At 49.4% G+C, this 23093-nt stretch overlaps 1 protein-coding gene across 1 annotated transcript in view; it reads left to right on the top strand.

The window, feature by feature from the left end:
* LOC120980918 (solute carrier family 22 member 6-A-like) overlaps nt 1–23093 on the top strand; it is a 164982-nt gene that overhangs the window by 68207 nt on the left and 73682 nt on the right. The window contains exons 4-5 of the mRNA XM_040410296.1: nt 13117–13285; nt 14356–14479. Coding sequence (XP_040266230.1) covers nt 13117–13285; nt 14356–14479 — 293 coding nt within the window. The remainder of the gene's footprint in view (nt 1–13116; nt 13286–14355; nt 14480–23093) is intronic.

Raw genomic sequence — 23093 nt, 5'->3', positions numbered from 1 at the left:
TCGAAGTCTTTCAAGCAGCTCAGGGATTAAGGGAAGTGGATAATGATTCTTAACTGTAATCTTGTTCAGTTCCCTATAGTCGATGCATGGTCGCAGGCTATGGTCTTTCTTTTCAACAAAGAACAGAGCTGCCCCTCCTGTCCTGGGACAGTCATATGGGCGATGTGGAGGCAATTGATCAGAATTCTCTTTATCGCAGACATCTTGAAATTGCCTGTATTGGGAGGCAAATTGGCAAATTGCATAGGAGCCACTTCCTCAACTTCAGCTTCCTGGGTGATGAACTAACTCCGTAGACAATGTTTGTTGCAAAAGTCCGAAATGAATGTTATAGTGAGTGACCCCCAGTTGATAGAAGGGCTGTGGGCAGCAAACCAAGGAATGCCCAGAATGACAGGAAACTTTGGTGACGCTATTAGCTGAAAACTGATGGTCTCCTGGTGATTGGATTCAATGTGAAGTTCAAGAGGAACAGTCTCATGTGTCACCGGCCCAGATGATAAAGGTGAGCCATCGACAGTCTCCATCTCAACCGGTGCCCTCTTGTTAATCAGTTTTATATTGTGATTATGAGCAAATTTAATGTCCATAAAGTTTCCACCAGCTCCAGAGTCTAACATGGCAGAACAAGTAATGTCACGTCCTTGCAGCAGAATACGGATAGGAATGCCAAAATGAGAGGATTGAGAGCAAACCTTATTTCCATCGGGAATTACTGGTGAGACAGTCTGAGCGACGGAGTTTATTTGTTCGGACACTTTTAGATCAGTGGCAGCAATAGTTCTCTTTAAGTTATTAGGGCAGTTGACTGCGTCATGCCCAGAATCCCCGCAATAAAGGCAAAGGTTCTCAGCACGCCGTCTCTCTTTCTCTTGAATAGAGATAGATTTCCTGATTCTGTCTATCTGCATGAGTTCAGGTGTGTCAGAAAAACTCCTCTGTACAGGTGGACTAACAGAGAAACGCCCCCCACCATTATTACCAAGCTGTCCAAGTCTCTCTTTCCTTCTTTCGGTGAGTCTTTGATCAATACGGATACATAGCTGGATGAAGGCCTCCAGATCATTAGGGATGTCTACTCTGGCAAGCTCATCTTTCACCTGTTCAGACAGACCACGACGAAATTAGCTCTTTTGCGCTGCTGGGTTCCATGTAGTGTCAGCCACCCAACGGCAAAACTCGGCAGTATATTCAGCCACTGAGCATTTCCCCTGACGCAAGTTGTGCAGCTTAGCTTCAGCGGTAGCGCAGCGGTTAGGATCATCAAACACTTGCTTCATAGCAGTTATAAACTCATCAAAATTGTTTAGGATGTCACTGTCCTGTTCCACATAAGGGGAGGCCCAAGCTAGGGCTTCATCAGTCAGGAGGTTGATAATAAACAGTACCTTTTTCCGTCCAGAAAGAAACGCAGTGGATTGCATTTGGAAATAGATCCGGCACTGATTAAGGAAACCTCTGTATTGCCTGCGATCCCCATTGAATTTTTGCGGTAAAGGCATGCGTGCACTAGAGTCTGTAGCGATGCTATCCCGGGAGCGCAAGTCCAGTATTTGCCTCTGCAAATCATTGATCTCATCTTGTTGTTCTTTCACCATGTTGTGTAGACCTGCGAACCTGTCTTGATAAGTGACACCAAACTTTTGGAGCTCAGCAATTTGCTGCACAAGAGGGGCCACGGCAGCTGCGACAGCAGACTCCATGTTTAGGCCAGATTATTCTGTAACGATGTAGGTTCAGGCTCGGAGTCCAGTAGCTGGAAGCAGCAATGCAGAGGTAGATGAGAGGCAGCAAGCAGATGGAAGTCAGGACAAGCGTGGGTCTATAGCTGAGGATGACAGATAAGTGAAGGAGCACGAGCAAGCATAGTAGGATGATACAAGCCATGGGTCGGTACGCGGATGATAACGTCGATTTCACAGGAAACAGCGAGGAGCAAGATATTGGCAGAGAACACAATAATCTGGCAATGAAACAGAGCCAGGACATGGCTTTTAAAGGAAGTACATGGGAGGAGCCAAGAGTTCAGAGTTCAGCAATGAACTGGGAAGCAATGTATCTAGTACAAGAGATCCGACAAGGTAATAAGTCAGTAGTGAAGGTGGCTCAGTAGACAGAGCTGCAGCCAGGCACTGAAGCATTACTGGGTTCAAATCCTGACAGTCATGTGGTCAGATGAGACCAAAATAGAATGTTTTGGTATCAACTCTACTCGCCGTGTTTGGAGGAAGAAGAAGAATTAGTACAACACAACAACACCGTCCACAACGTGAAGCATGGGGGTGGAAACATCAAAATTTGGGGGTGCTTTTCTGCAAAGGGGACAGTATGACTGCACCGTATTGAAGGGAGGATGGATGGGGCCATGTGCAGCCAGCCAGAACGGCAGGGGCGACACGTGAGGTGCACGGTGGGCCGATGAGAGAAATAATAGTACAGTTCATCGGTTTACTCACAGTTATCAGAACGCCTCCCTGGGCTGGCAGCACAGTGTTGAGGAATAGAGATGTCGCGAACATAAAATTTTCCGTGAATTTACGCAAATGTTCGCGAACAGGCAAACCGGGCGAACCGCCATAGACTTCAATAGGCAGGCGAATTTTAAAACTCACAGGGACTCTTTCTGGCCACAATAGTGATGGAAAAGTTGTTTCAAGGGGACTAACACTTGGACTGTGGCATGCCGGAGGGGGATCCATGGCAAAACTCCCATGGAAAATTATGTAGTTGACGCAGAGTCGGTTTTTAATCCATAAAGGGCATAAATCACCTAGCATTCCTAAATTGTTTGGAATAACATGCTTTAAAACATCCAGTGTGCGTATACGATCAGGTATGATGTTGTATCGTTCAGGTAGTGTAAGGGTTACACCCGCTTCACAGTGACAGACCAAACTCTGACAGATCAAAATCCCTGTTTAACGCACCGCAAACAACCGCAAAGATATCAACAGTAGAGGAAAATAAGAAAACAAGGCGGCACTCACCTTAATCTTCGTTAAATCGTAGTTTTATTCGGTCAAAAACATAGCAGGTGCGGGTCACAAAGCAGAAAGAAAGGCAACAGCCGTTTCGCGCTCCAACAGCGCTTTGTCGAGTGCCGCCTTGTTTTCTTCATTTCCTCTACTGTTGACGACATTCGGCTATCCATTTAGGCAGAGGACAACTTGATTTTTTTGCATGGACGCTGAGAGATAACCATCTATACCATACCGCATAGTAGTGCCGACTGTGTTTTCTCTTTGTTCTGTTAAACAACCGCAAAGAGTTGTCAATAGTTGACACACTCATGACATAAATTTTATTCCTCTATGCGTCAATCTTGGTGTAGTTGTGACTGTGCTCGTGCGCACGTTTGGGAGATTGTAGACGATGGCGGTTTTTCAAAGCCTATGGTCGTGCTGAGGTAGTTCAGTGACAGTTATGTGACCCAGAAAACAATGATTCTGCAGTGTGGGCCCATTGTTGGCCTAGTAGACTTTAATGATGACCTTAGATGATCACAAAGAAAATTTATGTTTTTTCTATGAAAAATTATCCAGCCAATCGCTTTTGGTCTGTTCACAATGAAGCAAACGACCTTATCATCTGGGGTGTGCCAACATTGCCAACACACTCATAGAGGTGATCGCTTCATTGTGATACGCAAGCCCCTTCACCACAACAAGGTAACGATCACGAAGGGGAATTGACACATGTATGTGCCTTTCTTTTGTTTTTGCAGCCACAGTGCAGCACCAGAGGCCAGAAAAATTAGGCATGTACACATGCCTGAAAAAACAGATATTGTTGCAGCTGCTGCTGTAGCAGCGGCCGGAAAAATTTATGTTTTCCAGGCAGAACCTGTACTAAAACATTGCGGCTTGAACCCTAGTTGGTGGCGGAGAAGTCACGCAAGTCATCTGGCATGCAGAGATTAAATACAGCAGCGTGGGGACCATTTTTAGCCCAAGGCATCTCATCAGGCTTTTTTTTGTCAAATGCATCCCCCACTGTCAGTCCCTTCGGGATCCATGCCTCATTCATATTAATAAAGGTGAGGTAATCTAGACTTTTTTGAACTAGGCGACTTCTCTTCTCAGTGACAATACCTCCTGCTCCGCTGAAGGTCCTTTCTGACAGGACACTTGAAGCGGGGCAGGCCAAAAGTTCTATCGCAAATTGGGATAGCTCAGGCCACAGGTCAAGCCTGCACACCCAGTAGTCAAGGGGTTCATCGCTCCTCAGAGTGTCGATATCTGCAGTTAAGGCGAGGTAGTCTGCTACCTGTCGGTCGAGTCGTTCTCTGAGGGTGGACCCCGAAGGGCTGTGGCGATGCGTAGGACTTAAAAAGCTCTGCATGTCTTCCATCAACAACACGTCTGAAGCGTCCTGTCCTTGCCGGCGTGGTCATGGTAGGAGGAGGATTACTTTCACCTCTTCCCCTGTTAGATTCCCGTTGTGCTGTGACATCACCCTTATACGCTGTGTAAAGCATACTTTTTAACTTGTTTTGGAACTGCTGCATCCTTTCCGACTTCCGGTAATTTGGTAACATTTCAGCCACTTTCTGCTTATACCGGGGGTCTAGTAGCGTAGCCACCCAGTACAGGTCGTTCCCCTTCAGCCTTTTTATACGAGGGTCCCTCAACAGGCATGACAGCATGAAAAACCCCATTTGCACAAGGTTGGATGCCAAGCTACTCATGTCCCGTTCCTCGTCCTCACTGATCTCATTGAAGGTCTGTTCTTCCCCCCCAGCCACGTACAACACCACGGGTCCCAGATAGGTGACAACGAGCACCCTGGGATGCCTGCTGTGGTTGGTCTTCCTCCTCCTCAAAGCCACATTCCTCCTCTGACTCCTCTTCCTCAGACTCCTCTTCCAGCGTTGCCGCAGGTCCAGCAAGCGATGATGATAAGGCTGTTTCTGGTGGTGATGGTGACCACAACTCTTCCTCTTCCTCTTCACGCTCATCTACGGCCTGATCCAGCACTCTTCGCAGGGCACGCTCTAGGAAGAAAACAAATGGGATGAGGTCGCTTATGGTGCCTTCGGTGCGACTGACTAGGTTTGTCACCTCCTCAAAAGGACGCATGAGCCTACAGGCATTGCGCATGAGTGTCCAGTAATGTGGAAAAAAAATACCCAGCTCCGCAGAGGCTGTCCTAGCACCCCCGTCATACAAATACTCATTGACGGCTTTTTCTTGTTGGAGCAGGCGGTCGAACATTAGGAGTGTTGAATTCCAACGTGTCGGGCTGTCGCAAATCAAGCGCCTCACTGGCATGTTTCGCCGCTGAATATCGGAAAAGTGCGCAATGGCCGTGTAGGAACGACTGAAATGGCCACACACCTTCCAGGCCTGCTTGAGGACGTCCTGTAAGCCCGGGAACTTATACACATAGCGTTGTACGATCAGATTCAACACATGTGCCAGGCACGGCACATGTGTCAACTTGCCCAACTTCGATGCCGCCAACAGATTGCTTCCGTTGTCACACACCACTTTGCCGATCTCCGGTTGGTGCGGGGTCAGCCACTGATCCACCTGTGCATTCAGGGCGGACAGGAGTGCTGGTCCGCTGTGACTCTCTGCTTTCAGGCAAGTCAACCCCAAGACGGCGTGACACTGCCGTAACCGGGATGTGGAATAGCCCCTTGGGAGCTGGGGGGGGTGCAGTTGATGTGGAGCAAGATGCAGCAGCAGAAGAGGACTCAGCCAAGGAGGTTAGCGAAGAGGATGGAGTAGGAGGAGTAGAGGAGGTGGCAGCAGGCCTGCCTGCAAGTCGTGGCGGTGTCACCAACTCCGCTGCAGAGCCACGCATTCCATGCTTGGCAGCCGTCAGCAGGTTTACCCAATGCGCAGTGTACGTGATAAGCCTGCCCTGACCGTGCTTTGCAGACCAGGTATCAGTGGTCAGATGGACCCTTGCCCCAACACTGTGTGCCAGACATGCCATGACTTCCTTTTCCACAATAGAGTACAGGTTGGGGATTGCCTTCTATGAAAAAAAAATTCGGCCGGGTACCTTCCACTGTGGTGTCCCAATAGCTACAAATTTTTTGAAGGCCTCAGACTCCACCAGCTTGTATGGTAAAAGCTGGCGGGCTAAGAGTTCCGACAAGCCAGCTGTCAGACGCCGGGCAAGGGGGTGACTCTGTGACATTGGCTTCTTACGCTCAAACATTTCCTTGACAGACACCTGACTGTGGGCAGATGAGCAGGAACTGCTGAAGGTGAGAGGCGGAGTGGCGGGTGGTTGAGAGGGGGCAAGGAGGACAGCAGTGGTTGACGTGGCTGAAGATGCTGGACCAGGAGGAGGATGGTGGCTTTGAGTTTGTGTGCTGCTTGTACTCATGTGTTGATCCCATAGGCGTTTGTGATGTGAGATCATGTGCCTTCGCAAAGCAGTTGTACCTAGGTGGGTGTTGGACTTCCCACGACTCAGTTTCTTTTGGCACAGGTTGCAAATGGCATCGCTGTTATCAGAGGCAGACACACAAAAAAAATGGCACACTGCTGAGCTTTGCAATGACGGCATTCTGGTGGTGGCAACAGCATGCGTTGATTGGCGTGCTGTCTGGCTGACCCCGGGTGCCGATGCATGCTGTCTGACTGTGCCACTAGCTCCTTGCGACGACCTCCCCCTGCTTCTAACTCGTCTCCTCCTCCTCTCTGTCTCCCCATCTGAACTTTCCCCCTGTTCTTCTTCTCTTCAAGCGGGCACCCACGTGACATCCACGGACACATCGTCATCATCAACCGCTTCACTTGTATCTGACAACTCAGCAAAGGAAGCCGCAGCGGGTACAACATCATCATCATCACACTGTACGTCCATGTGTGTAATGCTGCCTGACTGAGACATATCCCTGTTATCTACATCCTCTGGCAATAATGGTTGCGTATCACTCATTTCTTCCAACTGATGTGTAAATAACTCCTCTGACAGATCAAGTGAAGCGGCTGTGGTGCTAGTGTTGGTGGTGGCGGCGGGCGGGCGGGCGAGTGGTAACTTGAGAGGTGCCTGAAGCTGAGCTGGAGGAGGATGGTGCGTCAAGATTCCGAGCGGAAGCTGTAGAAGATTGGGTGTCCTGTGTAAGCCAGTCAACTATGTCCTCAGAATTTTTCGAGTTCAGGGTACGTGGCCTCTGAAAACTGGGCATTATTCTAGGGCCAAAGGAAATCACAGCACCACGACCCCGACGGCCTCTGCCTGTCATTATTTTTTAGATTAGTGGTACTATGCGTGCAAGGTACTGTGCCACCCTATATGAGTGGTGGGCAGTGGGCACAGTACAGTCAGTGGGCCTGACACTCACTGGCAGGCAACTGGAATTATATTACAGAGGAAAAATTAAATGACTTTTTTATCTGCAAGGTATTGTGCCACCCTATATGAGTGGTGGGCAGTGGGCACAGTACAGTCAGTGGGCCTGACACTCACTGGCAGGCAACTGAAATTATATTACAGAGAAAAAATTAAATTACTTTTTTATCTGCAAGATACTGTGCCACCCTATATGAGTGGTGGGCAGTGGGAACAGTACAGTCTGTGGGCCTGACACACACTGGCAGGCAACTACAATTATATTACAGAGAAAAAATTTAATGACTTTTTTATCTGCAAGGTACTGTGCCACCCTATATGAGTGGTGGTCAGTGGGCACAGTACAGTCAGTGGGCCTGACACTCACTGGCAGGCAACTGCAATTATAATACAGAGGAAAAATTAAATTACTTTTTTATCTGCAAGGTACTGTGCCACCCTATATGAGTGGTGGGCCGTGGGCACAGTACAGTCTGTGGGCCTGACACTCACTGGCAGGCAACTGCAATTATATTACAGAGGAAAATTTTAATGACTTTTTTATCAGCAAGGTACTGTGCACCCTATATGAGTGGTGTACAGTGGGCACAGTACAGTCTGTGGGCCTGACACTCACTGGCAGGCAACTGCAATTATATTACAGAGGAAAAATTTTATGACTTTTTTTATCTGCAAGGTACTGTGCCACCCTATATGAGTGGTGTGCACACAGTACAGTCTGTGGGCCTGTGGCCTCTCACACACGGGCAGGCAACTGCAATATATATATATATATAGAAAAAGGAGAAAAAAAAGCAGACTAATGTACCAGCCCTAAAAAGGGCTGACGCTGTCCTTACAGCAGATGAGTCTTTGAGGACTGGAGTGGACACAGAACACTGGCCTAGCTAACGCTTTCCCTATTAATTCAGCAGCAACAGCACTCTCCCTGCTCTAACTGACACTGCAGCTTCAGAATGAATCTAAGAGGGCTGCCGTCCTTGCTTTTTATAGGAGGTGGGAGGGTCTGGGAGGGAGGGTATGCTGATTGGCTGGAATGTGTCTGCTGACTGTGAGGTACAGGGTCAAAGTTTGCTCAATGATGACGTATAGGGGGCGGACCGAACATCGCATATGTTCGCCCGCCGCGGTGAATGCGAATAAGCGATGTTCGCCGGGAACTGTTCACCAGCGAATAGTTCGGGACATCTCTATTGAGGAAGACAGCACAAAATCCTCCGGGGCACGCTCTGTGGTAGGGAAGCACCAGCCTAGATGGAGGTTGAGGTGCCCTTGATGGCAGTGGTGTTTAGGGTGCTTGTGGCGGCTGGGTCCCTTGGTGGTATTTGTCATGACGCCAGTACCGTTAATGGTGGTACAACCAGTTGTAATTAAATTGAAGAATGAAGTAGAAAGTGGTAGGATACAACTCACAACTTTTACTGAAGTTGGTTCCAGTTGCGGCATATACATCCAGACAGAATACAGTCTTTTGTTCTTTAGAGGAATTCTGTTGATCCACTGTTAATAGGTTTGGCTGGGTTTTTGACTCAGGCTGTGGTCCTGTATAAGTATTTCTGGTAGGTGACTTTTGCTTCAGGTCCCTTGTAAACCAGAGTAATTTGGTGAGGTTGCCCGTGGCTAAAGTATCCTTCACCTGGATTCCCAAAGGTCTTTGATGCCTGGATAGTGGCTATTATCCTTTGGTTTTTAGTCTTTCTTTTCTTTACTTTTCTCCTGAGCAGAAGTGCTAGATCTGCACTCTCTCAAAACTAACAAACAACTGACCCCAGATAAGACCTGAGCTGGGCTGGATATCCCAGAGTAGTACTATCTCCATCTAGTGGTGGGATGTATAAAAGAGCATGGAAGATGGGTCGAGGCTGGGTCTTCCAGCATGACAATGACCCGAAACCAGTGGCGTAGGGATCGCCATAGCAGCCATAGCAATGGCTATGGGGCCCTACGCCACTGGGGGCCCGCCGCGACTGAGGATAAAAAAATAAAATAATAAAAAAAATGTGGCGAGTGGGCCAGGCGTGGCGCTGTGATAGGGGCAGGGCTCCAGATGGTCTCTCCCTCCCCCCTGTGCTGCTGCCGCCCCAGCCAATAAGAAGAGGGACAGGGGGAGGGGCTGTGGCCACTGCGCCACCAATGAAGATAACTGACCTGTTAATACAAATGCAGGAGGCGGGTGCCGGAATCAAATAGTGGCACCCAACCTCTATGACAGGGAGCGGCACCTGAGGGGTTAACTGCCGCTGATCGCAGCTCCCTGTCATAGAGGTCGGGTGTCGGCTATTTGATTCCGGCACCCGCCTCCTGCATTTGTATTAACAGGTCAGTTATCTTCATTGGTGGCGCAGTGCGGCCCCTCCCCAACACCCCAGTATAATAAACATTGAGTGCGCCCCCCCAGTATAATAAACATTGAGTGCGCCCCCCCCCCCAGTATAATAAACATTGAGTGCGTCCCCCCCCAGTATAATAAACATATAAACATTGGTGGGCAGTGCCAATGAGGGTTAAAAAAAAAAAAAAAAAAATTAACTCACCTCCTCCAATTGATCGCGTAGCTGCTGCCGGTCTCCTGTTCTTTCTTCAGGACCTGTGGTGACGTCACTGAGCTCCAGCCTCCATCACATGGTCCATTACCATGGTGATGGATCATGTGATGTATCATGTGATGAGCTCAGTGACATCACCACAGGTCCTTTGACAGGTCCTGAAGAAAGTACAGGAGATTGGCTGCTACGCGATTATTTTTTTAACCCTCAATGGCACTGCCCACTAATGTTTATTATACTAGGGAGGGGGGGAAGGCGCACTGCGCCACCAATGTTTATTATACTGGGGTGTTGGGGGGGGCGCACTGCACCACCAATGTTTATATGTTTATTATACTAGGGAGGGGGGGCGCACAGCGCCACCAATGTTTATTATGTTGGGGGGGGCGCACTGCGCCACCAATGTTTATTATACTGGGGTGTTGGGGGGGCGCACAGTGCCACCAATGTTTATTATATTGGGGGGGCGCACTGCGCCACCAATGTTTATAATACTGGGGTGTTGGGGGGCGCACTGCGCCACCAATAATTATTACATGGGGGGGCGCACTGCTCCACCAATGTTTATTATATTGGGGTGTATATAATGTTTATTATATTGACCTTCTACTACGCATTCTGCATTAAAGAATGCTATTATTTTCCCTTATAACCATGTTGTTATAAGGGAAAGTAATACAGTGAATAGACTTTCATCCTAGCAACCATGCGTGAAAATCGCACGGTTCAACCGGAAGGATGGATCCGGTATTTTGAATGCCGGATACGGCACTAATACATTCCTATGGGGAAAAATGCCGAATCCGGCATTCAGGCAAATCTTACGTTTTTTTCGCCAGAGATAAAACCGTAGCATGCTGCGGTTTTATCTTTTGCCTGATCAGTCAAAAAGACTGACCTGAAGACATCTTTTCTGGTATAGAGCCCCTGTGACGGAACTCTATGCCGGAAATGAAAAACGCTAGTGTGAAAGTACCCTAAAATATTAAGTTTAAATCCCCCCTTTCCCAATTTTACATATAAAATGTATAAACAATAAATAAACATATTACATAGCGCTGTGTCCGAAAAGTCCAAACTATTAAATTTAAAAAAAAATTCTCCTATGCGGTGAGCATTCGCCATTTTTTGTCACCTTGTCACCCCAAAAAATAGGATAGGACTGTTCTATTATGGGCCGAACGTTTCATAAAATGCAAAATGCACGCAGCTTTTTTTGGTGTTTTTTTTTGCACGGTATTGAGTATCGCAATACTTTTTTATGGTGACGAAAGCGAATCAAAACTTTGGTATCGAAACAACCCTACGCCAATCTGATCGGCGTAGCGTTGTTACGATACCAAAATTTTGATTCGGCGACTAAAAATTTAATTTGGCTCCTAAATTTTTCAGTTCAGGAGCCAATGGCTACTAGGTATTTTTTTTAGTCTGGAGCACTGGATAGGGGGCGGTCGGACTCGGAGCCGGCGGAGGTAGAGAGGCAGTCGCCGGAAGTGGAGGAGGCGGGGTCGCAGACTAGGAGCGGCACGTACTGGGAAGCTGCGAGTTGAGCTGCTGGAGTGTCGGTGGCTGGCTGGCTCGGCGGGCGGCGCATGCGCAGTACGGGGTACAGTTCGGTTGGTTCAACTTCAAGTGGCTGAGGTGAGGGCTGGCTGGGGAGTGGGACTGAGTCTGACTAAGTCTCCGACCGAAGCGGCAGAGTCAGTCAGTGGAGAGATGTGGAGACTGGAGTACTGTAACTGGAGTCACTCTGGAGACTAGTGTAGTGGACAAGTGGAGGAGACTGGAGTTATTTCAGCTGTGTGTGTGAGCTACCGCCGGATCTCAGCATCTTCCCTATTCACACATATACCTGCTCAAGCCTGGCAGGCGCAACTGCGCCCGCATTATTTAATAGTGTGGTGTGGTAATGGTTAATGGCATTGGCGAAGACACAGCCACCTAATCCTATCTGAGGGGTCTGTGATTAGGTGGCTGTGTCTTCGCCAAAATGCCATTAACCATTACCACACCACACTATTAAATAATGCGGGCGCAGTTGCGCCTGCCAGGCTTGAGCAGGTATATGTGTGAATAGGGAAGATGCTGAGATCCGGCTGTACCTCAAAGTGAGGTACAGCCAGATCTCAGCATCTTCCCTAATCCATATTCGCACATATACCTGCTCAAGCCTGGGAGGCGCAGCTGCATTATTTAAAGGGATTCTGTCAGATTTAACCCCTCTAACTCTATTTGCCCAAAACACAGGCTTTTATAACCTGTCAATCACTTACTTAAGGTGCCCAAGGGGAGGTCCGTTAATACAGGGTGCCCGACCACACCCCTTGCCGTCTGGTGCGCAGCTCCGCCTTCCCTGTCTTCAGCGCCGCCTTCTACAGCTCACCGCCGCCTCCGCAATCCTCCCCGTCCCTCTGCCAGATCCCGCGCCTGCGCACTAGGCTCAGCCTGATGCGCCCGTGCGGACTCCTGGCAGCGGCAGGCTCGGGATCTGGCAGAGGGACTGGGAGGATTGCGGAGGCGGCACGGAGCTGTAGAAGGCGGCACTGAAGACAGGGAAGGCGGCGCTGGGCAACGGACAACAAGGGGTGCGGCCGGGCACCCTGTATTAGCGGACCTCACCTTGGGCACCTTAAGTAAGTGATTGACAGGTTATAAAAACCTGTTTTTTGGGCAAATAGAGCCACAGTGAGGTTTAATAAGGCCAGCTTAGGATTCTTCTTATTAGTCTGGACATGAGCATATGTTTAGGTTAGAGGGGTTGAATCTGATGACAGAATCCCTTTTAATAGTGTGGTGTGGGGATGTTGGGGTGGGAGATCCGGGAGGGGGGGGGCATAATTTTTTTTTGCTATGGGGCCCAGTCATTTCTAGCTACGCCCCTGCCCGAAACACACAGACAAGACAACTAAGGAGTGGCTTCGTAAGAAGCATTTCAAGATCTTAGAGTGGTCTATCCAGTCTCCAGACCTGAACCCAATTGAAAATCTTTGTAGGGTGCTAAAACTCAATGTAGCCCAGTAACAGCCCCCAAACCTGAAAGATCTGGAGAAGACCGGTATTAAGGAGTGGGCCAAAATGCCTGCTGCAGTGTGTGCAAACTTGATCAAAAACTACAGGAAACGTCTGACCTCTGTAATTGCAAAGAAAGGTTTCTGTGCCTAATATTAAGTTCTGTTTTTCTTTTGTATCTAATACTTATTTTCTCCACTGTATATAAGTAGGAAATTAAGTATAACCGGTTTATTCTCTATTGCAGATCTAGAATGGACAGCACCCAAAGGACGAACTTTGGTTGGTACGCTGTTTGCTTATGGTTTTACATGCGGACAGCTGATTTTGGCAGGAATTGCATATGGGATTCGAGACTGGCGATGGCTTCAGTTTAGTGTTTCTGCACCATACTACATCTTCTTCTTAACCTCATGGTAAGGTAGTATATTCAGTAAATGGGAGGCTGTCATTTTTCCTAGTAGAGATGTGCAAACAAGAAGGTGAGAAGAATGTGTAGCTTCCACTTTAGATTAATCAACTTAGTCATGTATTACATAGTAGCCGATTCACTTGAATGGATAAAATGGGATATTACCACATTTTCTTTTTAGCCACCAAGATTAAAGGGGTTGTCCAAGTTGTAATAAAACTATTCTGTTTTCCCATAAATATGTTAAATAACAAAGGAACATTTTTCTCCCTGACCACACAGTGGACACTAATGGCAACCAATGGACTATAGTGACTTAAAATGGGGTCCATTGTTATCCACTGAAGTGTTTATTGATTTCAATGGGGGAAAAAAACCTGGACGATGCAGAGCTTATTCTGTGAAAACTATGAAATCTGTGACGGAGGCTCCTAATCCCACTGTAAAGTCTCATTCATATGACCGTATTTTTGATCTGCATCCGATCCACATTTTTTGAATATCAGATGCGGACCCATTCATTTTAATGAGGCCACAAAAATGTGGACAGCACACTGTGCTGTCCACATCTGTATGTCTGTTCCAATGCCTATTCTTGTCTGGTTTGCAGACAAGAATAGGCATTGTTACAATGGGTCCACAAAAAAATGGTTCACGCTTTGCCAACGTGTGAGTGCACCCTTAGGCATCTATATGCCCATATACAGCTAAGGAGTTGTCATTGTGAGGTTACTCTTGGGGATAATACTTAGGCTATGTTCAAGCATGCATTGTTATTTTTTCCAATAAAGTGACAAACCGCGGCAGAAGCAGACACGTCCGTTATAAGTCAAGCATCGCTGTTTTCTGCTGTACAAGGGATGTGACAGTTCATCATATTTTTCATATGTAAAGGAAAACACAATGCAGATGTGAACAGAGCCTTAAGATGATATTTTAAACATTTCTTTTTAATATACAGTACATTACACCACTAAAGAGTTGATGATCTTCCCGATGTTCCAGATTATCTCTTAACCATATCCTCTTCGTCACATTGATCCTGAGTTAAAAATTATTGTGTGTGTGCTGCAGGTGTGTTCCCGAATCTGCCCGCTGGCTGATCATAAGTGGCCGTACCCATCAGGCACTTAGAAATCTGCAAAGAGTAGCTTGGATTAATGGAAAGAGAGAAGAGGGGGAAAAGCTTTCAGAGAAGGTAACAATCCATTACTTTTATTTCTTCTGATTTTTAGCATAGAATTATCTAAAACAAGGGTTACCTAATCTGTAGGTTGTAGGCTTGTCTGAAAAGGTGGGTTTCAGGTTTCTTTTGAAGGGTTCCATGGTATGTGAGAGTCGGATATGTTTTGGTAGGGTGTTCTCATATGGAGGATGCATAATCTTGAAAAGCAGATAAGAGGAGAGTAAAGAAGGAGGTCTTGTAAAGACTGGAGATTCTGTGTGGGAAGGTACCAGGTGTCAGGATAACGACTACTGTCAGATGCAAACAGGGATAGTGTAGCCCTAAACTGCCTGGACCCACTATCCCTACCTACTTGCACAATGACCCTAGACAGTGACCCACAACTGGTCAACAGTCCCTATACTGCAATATGTGAAGGCCGACACACAAACACAATAAGAGTAGTTGTATGGAAAAAGAGTCAAAAGCCAGATGATCAACACAGTACAAGTATGCCAGAAGCAAACGAGAAAACCAAAACACGCCAAAGAGTCAGAACCAGGAGATCAAATACGATACCAGAACGCCAGGAGCCAAATTGAAATCCAAAAAATCACAGCCAGGTGAGTCTTCACAATTGCTGGGAACAGTAGGAGGAGCCAGATCACAAGAAATTTACTGGCACCTGCACACTGCAGGTGTAAGCCGTGTACCGGGGTGGGCTCCCCAGGATACAGCGAAGTCACGAACGAGAAAAGCAACTCTGAAACCAGCTTTTTACTGCAATATGACACTGAACGCAAACCCCAACCTCTGGAAACACAAAATGGATTTACATAAACTGCAGGCTGAGACCCTCGTGTTGCACAGCACGGTGCCCTACAATGGCTACCAGAAAGAATCGCACAGTTTGCCTATTGGCGGGGACAAATAAAATGGCCACATGACTGTAGCTGTGGTCGCAAAATGTTGATCCCACTCTTGGATGTGACTGGATTCTCTCCTCTCTGTGTCCTCTCAAAATGGCAACTTCCTCTTTCTCCTTCAGCCTGGCAACTCCACCTCTCATTAATATGGAAATGTGTATATCCAGTCAATAGCTGTGCCTGGGAAAGGGCGACATCTTGTGGCCAAACAGCATAACGTCAGTCCAGAACATTTAATTTAATTCACATAAACAGTGTTCAACATTGATAGCTGTTTCCCCATCTCACATACCACCCCACTAGAGATTGTTGCCCTCGGCAACCCTCCCCTTATAAACTAATCCTGGGCATAACGCTGTGGGGGCACACCAGCATTGGGTCTCGTTGACCTACCTAGAGTGGTAGGCTCAGAAGCACTGGAGAAGTCAGGCACATTTAATGGGAGAGGGGCTGCTGACCGATCAACACTTTTCCTGGGTGGCAAGCTTGCCACGGCTGGAGCCTCTGTGGATACCGGGGCAGGGGCAAAACACCATTTCTCCTCCTCCGCCTCTAAGGGAATTTCCTCTGTAGTCTGAACAGGAGAAGGCATCTCATCTGCACACACTGGCTGATCAAAATTACAACGTCTTAACATGTTACTGTGCAAGTTTTGTGAGGACCCCTCCGGTCCACCGCCCATCCAACTTTCCAGACGGCCATTTGGCTTGACCATCACACTGCACTGGTCTTGAGTTAGGCTGTACCGCTTGTCCCAGGCGCTCCCACACAACCTTGTGGATCGCTCTCAGCCAGCGGCGGTGCTCTTGCACCGATGCGGTGGTATTTCTCGGTGGTGGCTCCATCGGATCGAGCATGTGGAGATCCTCAATCTCCCGTCTGGCTCTCCCAAACATGAGCATATGTGGGGAGTACCCGGTGGTGCTGTGTACCCTGTTGTTATAGGCTTACATCAGTTCAGGTAGATACTTGAGCCACCAAGCCTTTTGACTGTCCTCCAGAGTCAGCAGCATCTGGAGCAAGGTACGGTTGAACCGTTCGCACGCCCCGTTTACCTGGGGGTGATTACGGGGTGATGTGAGAACGTTCTATCCCATACAGCTGGTACAGCTAATTCATGAGAGTACCCTGAAAACATGCAACCTGGTCTGAATGTATCCTCCGTTGACACCCGAACACCTGTATAAAGTGTTTGCAGACGGCTTCAGCGGCCGACTCTGCCATTTGGTCTCCGGTGGGCACAGCCACCGCATACTTTATGAAAGGGTCTGTAATGACTAAACAGTATGAATGTCCCGAGGTAAAGTACCCAATCTGTACGTAATCAATCAAAGGGTTCTGAGGTCCGGAGGGCCTGGACAGGAGCTCGCTGTTCGGTACTCTTACTCAGTCCGCAGGGCCGACACTTAAGAAATGCCTCGGCCACCATGTCTGCCAAATCTGGACAGTATACCAGCCATTGGAGCCACTTAAACTTTTACCGCTCCCAAAATGGGCACCCCTCTCATGGGCTTCCTGGGCAGCCTCCGGTCCCAATGACATGGGGATGAAAATCTGTCGCTGGTACTGCAACTCTGATTGCAAGTATATGGTCCAACACAGGAGGCCCTGGGTAACAGTCAGCTTATCCCACTGCCTCAACAACTTTTGGCCCTCTGTAGTCAAACGGGCCCGCTCTTTTGGCTAAGGCCAGATCTTGGTCCGGACCCATTATTTCACTTTCAACAGGTCCAGACAGCTATTCTGGACTCTCTCCGAATTAGCCAATGTCTTTCCCAACACCACGGACATCCTGGATGCCACCCCACTTGAAAGTGCTGGAACATGGGTAATCGACCAAGGTCAGGAGTTTCAGTGTCCTCTAGCTCTTCATCGGCACTCTTAGTCGACAACCCTACAGGGACTTGGGAGAGTGCATCGGCATTGCCGTTCTCCCTACCTGATCGGAACTTGATGCAGTATTGGTACTTAGAAAGGTGAGCCAACTACCTCTGCTCGAACGCACCGCGCTTGGAATTCTCCAGATGTGCCAACGGGTTGTTGTCCATCATCACGGTCACCTCTGCACCTGTCAGGTACTCCGCGAACCTTTCGGTCATGGTCCACACCAGTGCCAGTAGTTCTAGTTTAAAGGAGCTATAGTTGTCAGGGTTGCGCTCTGACTCCCTCAGAGACCAGCTGCCATAGGCAATGACTCTCTCACGTCCATCCTGGACTTGGAATAACACAACCGCCAGACCATGCAGATTTCCGTCAGTGTACAGCAGGAATGGGGTATCGAACCGTGCATAAGCCAGAATCGTGCACTGGTCAGTGCCTCCTTCACTGCTTCAAAGTCCTCTTGTTGCCGGGGTCCCCACTCGATGGGATGATTCTTCAGGCCCCCTGCAGTGCCCCTTAAAAACTCATTTAACAGGCCCACCTAATAAGTGAATTAGCCAGCCAGTCCCACGAACGCCCGCACCTCTCGTAGTGTACTTAGCTGGGGCCACTTCTGGACGGCCTCCACCTTGCTGGGGGCCGGCTTTACCCCCTCCTGGGTGAACAATTGTCCCAAATACTCTATCTGATGTTGAAACAGTTGGCACTTCTTGGGCTTGATCTTGAGCCCGTGGTCTCGCAGCCGTCTTAGGACCTGTCACAGATTTTGGAGGTGATCCTCGAAGGAGGCCCAAAACACTACTATGTTGTCCAGGTAGATTAATACTGACTCGAAGTTGAGATCTCCCAGACAGTGCTCCATCAACTGCTGGAATGTTCCCGGGGCATTGGAAAGGCCGAATGGCATTTGGTTGAACTCGTAGAGTCCCATAGGTAGGATGAAGGCCATCTTCGCTTTGTCCTTCTTGGCCACCGGTACCTGTCAATACCCACTGGCCAGCTCAAGAGTCGAGAAGAACATTGCATGACTCAGGGAAGACAATGACTCTTCAATTCACAGAAGGGGGTAGGAATCCCGGACTGTCTTGGCATTCAGCTTCCGATAATGTCACGGATGTAGTAAGGGAGAACACCAAAAGACAATCAAGAAAGAAGGGGAAAGACACTAGGCCTCACCGCTAGGGAAGGAAAAGGGTCACCATCTATAAAACCCTGCTCCTGGCCCTAACTCCTATCCGCATGGACACCTCTCGATGGTAGAGATACTCATACACGGGAACCTAGAAAACCCTGGTGACCCTCAGATGCCCTAAAGATAATGACAGGGCAGAGACTACCCGTTCCTTCCCTGGTGAAGGAACAAGCGTCTCACTGAGGCCTAGTAAACAACCGGGGGGGGGGGGGGGGATATACAAAACACGACAATCTGAACACTTAACTTCAGAGGATAAAGGATGAACAGGACTTCAACACGAACCACACTCCAGCTCTTCCAAGACCAAATGAAGCTATCCCAAGCAAGGAGTGATGGGAAAAGTCAGACTAAATAGGGTGAGGTAGTCACATGAACCACACCTGAACAGGAGGTGTGGACATACCAGCAACACACAGACAAAGTGAAACTGTCATGGTCTTACCTGCTTGCTGCTCTCCTTCGTTTGACATGTGCTGGCGGCCATCTTGGTTTCTGGGTTTCTTGTAGCCTTCCACCCTGCGGCTCCTCCTTCCCCTGGGAGGAGCTGGATGCCTAGCTCATATATATAGGAGGTCTGTGGCTTCAGTTCCTTGCTTGGTCCTCTTGTGTTCACATGCTTCTAAGACTGCTGCTGCTTCTGGTTCCTGATCCTGGCTTCGTCTGACTACCCTTCTGGTTCCTGATCCTGGCTTCGTCTGACTACCCTGCTGGTTCCTGATCCTGGTTTCGTCTGACTACCCTGCTGGTTCCTGATCCTGGCTTCGTCTGACTACCCTGCTGGTTCCTGATCCTGGCTTCGTCTGACTACCCTTCTGGTTCCTGACCTCTGGCTTCGCAAAGACTCTGCTCGGTTTCACCATCCGTTTGGACTTTTGCTTTACAGCTTTATTTTCAATAAAGCCTTCTTATTTTCACTTATCTCTTGTTGTACGTCTGGTTCATGGTTCCGTGACAGAAACCGAAAGAGGCTGTCAGATCACTAATGCGTAGATAATCTTTCAGACCTTCTGAGACCCCCCCTTCTATGGGTGACCTCCGGGCACGCAGGACCGACCTTATCAGGATGAGCTCTGTGGAATGCTCTCACCAGACGACTAGCATTAACATCGGTCGCTGGAACCCACATCCTCTCCTCTGGTCCTTACCCTCTCCAATGAACAAGATACTGGAGGGATCTCCGGAGAACTGTCATGGTCTTACTTTCTTGCTGTTCTCCTTCGTTTGACATGTGCTGGCGGCCATCTTGGTTTCTGGGTTTCTTGAAGCCTCCCACCCTGCGGCTCCTCCTTCCCACTGGGAGGAGCTGGATGCCTAGCTCATATATATAGGAGGTCTGTGGCTTCAGTTCCTTGCTTGGTCCTCCTGTGTTCACATGCTTCTAGACTGCTGCTGCTTCTGGTTCCTGATCCTGGTTTCGTCCGACTACCCTGCTGGTTCCTGATCCTGGTTTCATCCGACTACCCTGCTGGTTCCTGATCCTGGCTTCGTCTGACTACCCTGCTGGTTCCTGATCCTGGCTTCGTCTGACTACCCTTCTGGTTCCTGACCTCTGGCTTCGCAAAGACTCTGCTTCGGTTTCGCCATCCGTTTGGACTTTTGCTTTACAGCTTTATTTTCAATAAAGCCTTCTTATTTTCACTTATCCCTTGTTGTACGTCTGGTTCATGGTTCCGTGACATTAGGACCAAGCCATGAATTCTGACGGTACAGGGCCATCCTCGCTACCCACGCTGGTTGCCAGACTTGATCAGCAGGATCATCTGTTGGGTCGGTTCGCTGTGGCGTTGCAAACCCTGCTTGAACGCACGGCTCATTTCGCTCCCGTTGCCGATGGGTCGGTTGTCGCTCCTGGGCCCGCTCCTACTGCCGCTCCGGTTGTTGCGCCAGAGTCTACCCCGACACCTGTTGTTGCACCTGCGGTGTTTCGGGGTATGACCGGTTCTGCCCCTCTTCCACAGCGCTTTGGGGGAGAGCCAATTCAGTGCCGAGGTTTCCTTAACCAGGTGGGCATTTATTTCGAGTTGCTGCCACATGCCTTTCCCACTGAGAGATCAAAGGTGGGCTTCTTGATCTCGCTGCTCTCGGACAAGGCCTTGGCCTGGGCCAGCCCTTTATGGGAGAACAACAATCCGGTGGTTGCCGAGTTTTCCGGTTTTGTTGCTTCTCTTCGGAAGGTATTCGATGTGCCGGCTCGTGCTGCCTCTGCTGCGAAGCTCCTTATGTCCATCAGACAGGGTTCACGATCCGTAGCTGAATACGCCATTGAGTTTCGTACCCTGGCAGCAGAGGTGGGCTGGAATAATGAGGCTCTGGTCGCTGCTTTCTCTCATGGTCTCTCGGATGCCTTGAAGGATGAGGTTGCAGCTAAGGACCTACCAGTGGAGCTTGAGTCTCTTATTTCTTTCCTGATTTTGATTGACACCAGACTCAGGGAGAGACCTTCCTTTAAGGAGAGCCTGCGGAGGTTTTCTAACAGATTGGCGCCTACGTTTGTTGTCCCACCCGTGCCTCCCTCTCCTCCCACGCCTCCTGGGGATGACTTGTCTGGGGGTGAACCCATGCAGCTGGGGTTTGCTCGCCTGTCCGAGGGGGAGAGGGTACTCCGGAGACGCGAGGGCCGATGCATGTACTGTGGTCTCGGTGGGCATTTTCGGTTGGCATGTCCGAACCGTCCGGGAAACGCTCGCACCTGAGATCCTGTCGGGGGCAGATCTTGGGTGGAGTCTCCTCGTCCCCGGTTTCCCGTGTTGACAAACCACTGATCACTGTTGTCCTCTCCTGGGTCGGGGGCTCGGTGACGACCCAGGCGTTGGTGGACTCTGGTGCCGGTGGTTTGTTCATTGATAATGTGTTCGCTGCCGCCAATTCCATTCCTCTGCAGGCTCGAGGTTCCCCACTGGCTCTTGAGGCGATAGACGGCAGACCCCTTCTGCCGCCACACGTGACTCATGAGACCCTTCCAGTGGGGATAGCCATTGGTGCCGTTCACAGAGAGTCGGTCTGCCTCCAGGTTATTTCGTCTCCACACTACTCGGTGGTCTTGGGGTACCCCTGGCTCCGGAAGCATAATCCGACTTTCGATTGGAGATCGGCCGAGATCCTCTCGTGGTCACCGCAGTGTGGGGCTAGTTGCATCCATGGGTCTGTCAAGTTGCTGTGTACTTCCTCGGACTCTCTGTTGCCTCCTGAATACGAGGAGTACCGGGATGTATTCGATAAGGTGCGCGCGGTTGCCCTACCTCCGCACCGCCCATACGATTGTGCCATAGAGTTACAATCTGGTGCCGTTCCTCCTCGTGGCAAAGTCTATCCACTGTCGGTAGCGGAGAATGAGGCCATGGAGGAGTACGTGAGGGAGGCGCTTTCACGCGGACACATTCGCAAATCCTCGTCCCCGGCAGGGGCTGGATTTTTCTTTGTGAAAAAGAAGGGCGGTGAGTTGAGGCCTTGCATCGATTACAGGGGTCTCAATCGCATCACGATCAAGAACGCTTACCCGATACCCTTGATTTCCGAGCTGTTCGATCGCCTTAAAGGGGCCACGGTCTTTACCAAACTCGACCTGAGGGCGGCATATAACCTGGTAAGGATCAAGGCGGGCGATGAGTGGAAGACCGCGTTTAACACCAGGACCGGTCATTATGAATCCTTGGTTATGCCCTTTGGGTTGTGCAATGCGCCCGCAGTCTTTCAGGAATTCATCAACGATGTTTTCCGTGACCTGTTGCAGCAGTGTGTGGTGGTCTATTTGGATGACATCTTGGTATATTCTGAATCCATGGAGGCCCACATTCTGGATGTCAGACGAGTGTTGCAACGGTTACGAGAGAACAAGCTGTTCGGTAAGCTTGAGAAATGCGAATTTCACCGATCCCAGGTAACCTTCTTAGGTTACATCATTTCCGCTGAGGGGTTCTCCATGGATCCTGAGAAGGTTTCGGCTGTCTTACAGTGGCCCCAGCCCAGTGGTCTTCGTTCCCTGCAGCGCTTTTTGGGCTTCGCCAATTATTATCGGAAGTTCATCAGGGACTTTTCCATGCTAGCCAAGCCTCTCACGGATCTGACCAGGAAGGGCAGTAATTCCCAGGTCTGGCCGCTCGAGGCCATCCGAGCTTTTGAGGCTCTAAAGTCCGCCTTTGTGTCGGCTCCGATTCTGTCGCATCCCAACCCTGGGTTGCCCTTTGTCCTCGAGGTGGACGCGTCTGAGACGGGAGTAGGCGCCCTTCTGTCTCAGCGTAGAACACCAGAGGGTCCTCTGCTTCCTTGTGGGTTTTACTCCCGGAAACTGTCTTCCGTGGAGTGCAACTATCAGATTGGTGACAGGGAGTTATTGGCCATCGTGCAGGCCCTTAAAGAATGGAGGCACTTGCTCGAGGGTTCGGTGGTTCCGGTCCTCATCCTGACGGACCACAAGAATCTGACCTACCTTTCTGAGGCCAAGAGATTGACACCACGTCAGGCCAGATGGGCTCTGTTCTTGTCACGTTTTAATTACGTGGTCTCCTACCTACCCGGTTCCAAGAACATCAGGGCGGATGCCTTATCACGGCAGTACTCCGAGCTGTCCAGGGAGGAGTCGATTCCGACTTCGGTCATACCTCCGAATCAGATCTTGGCCGCCATTCGCACCAGCCTGACCTCTCCC

Source organism: Bufo bufo, chromosome 10 (assembly GCF_905171765.1).
Source record: "Bufo bufo chromosome 10, aBufBuf1.1, whole genome shotgun sequence".
NCBI lineage: Eukaryota > Metazoa > Chordata > Amphibia > Anura > Bufonidae > Bufo > Bufo bufo.
The sequence above is the reverse complement of the archived record's forward strand: the minus strand, read 5'-3'. Positions and strand labels throughout refer to the sequence as shown.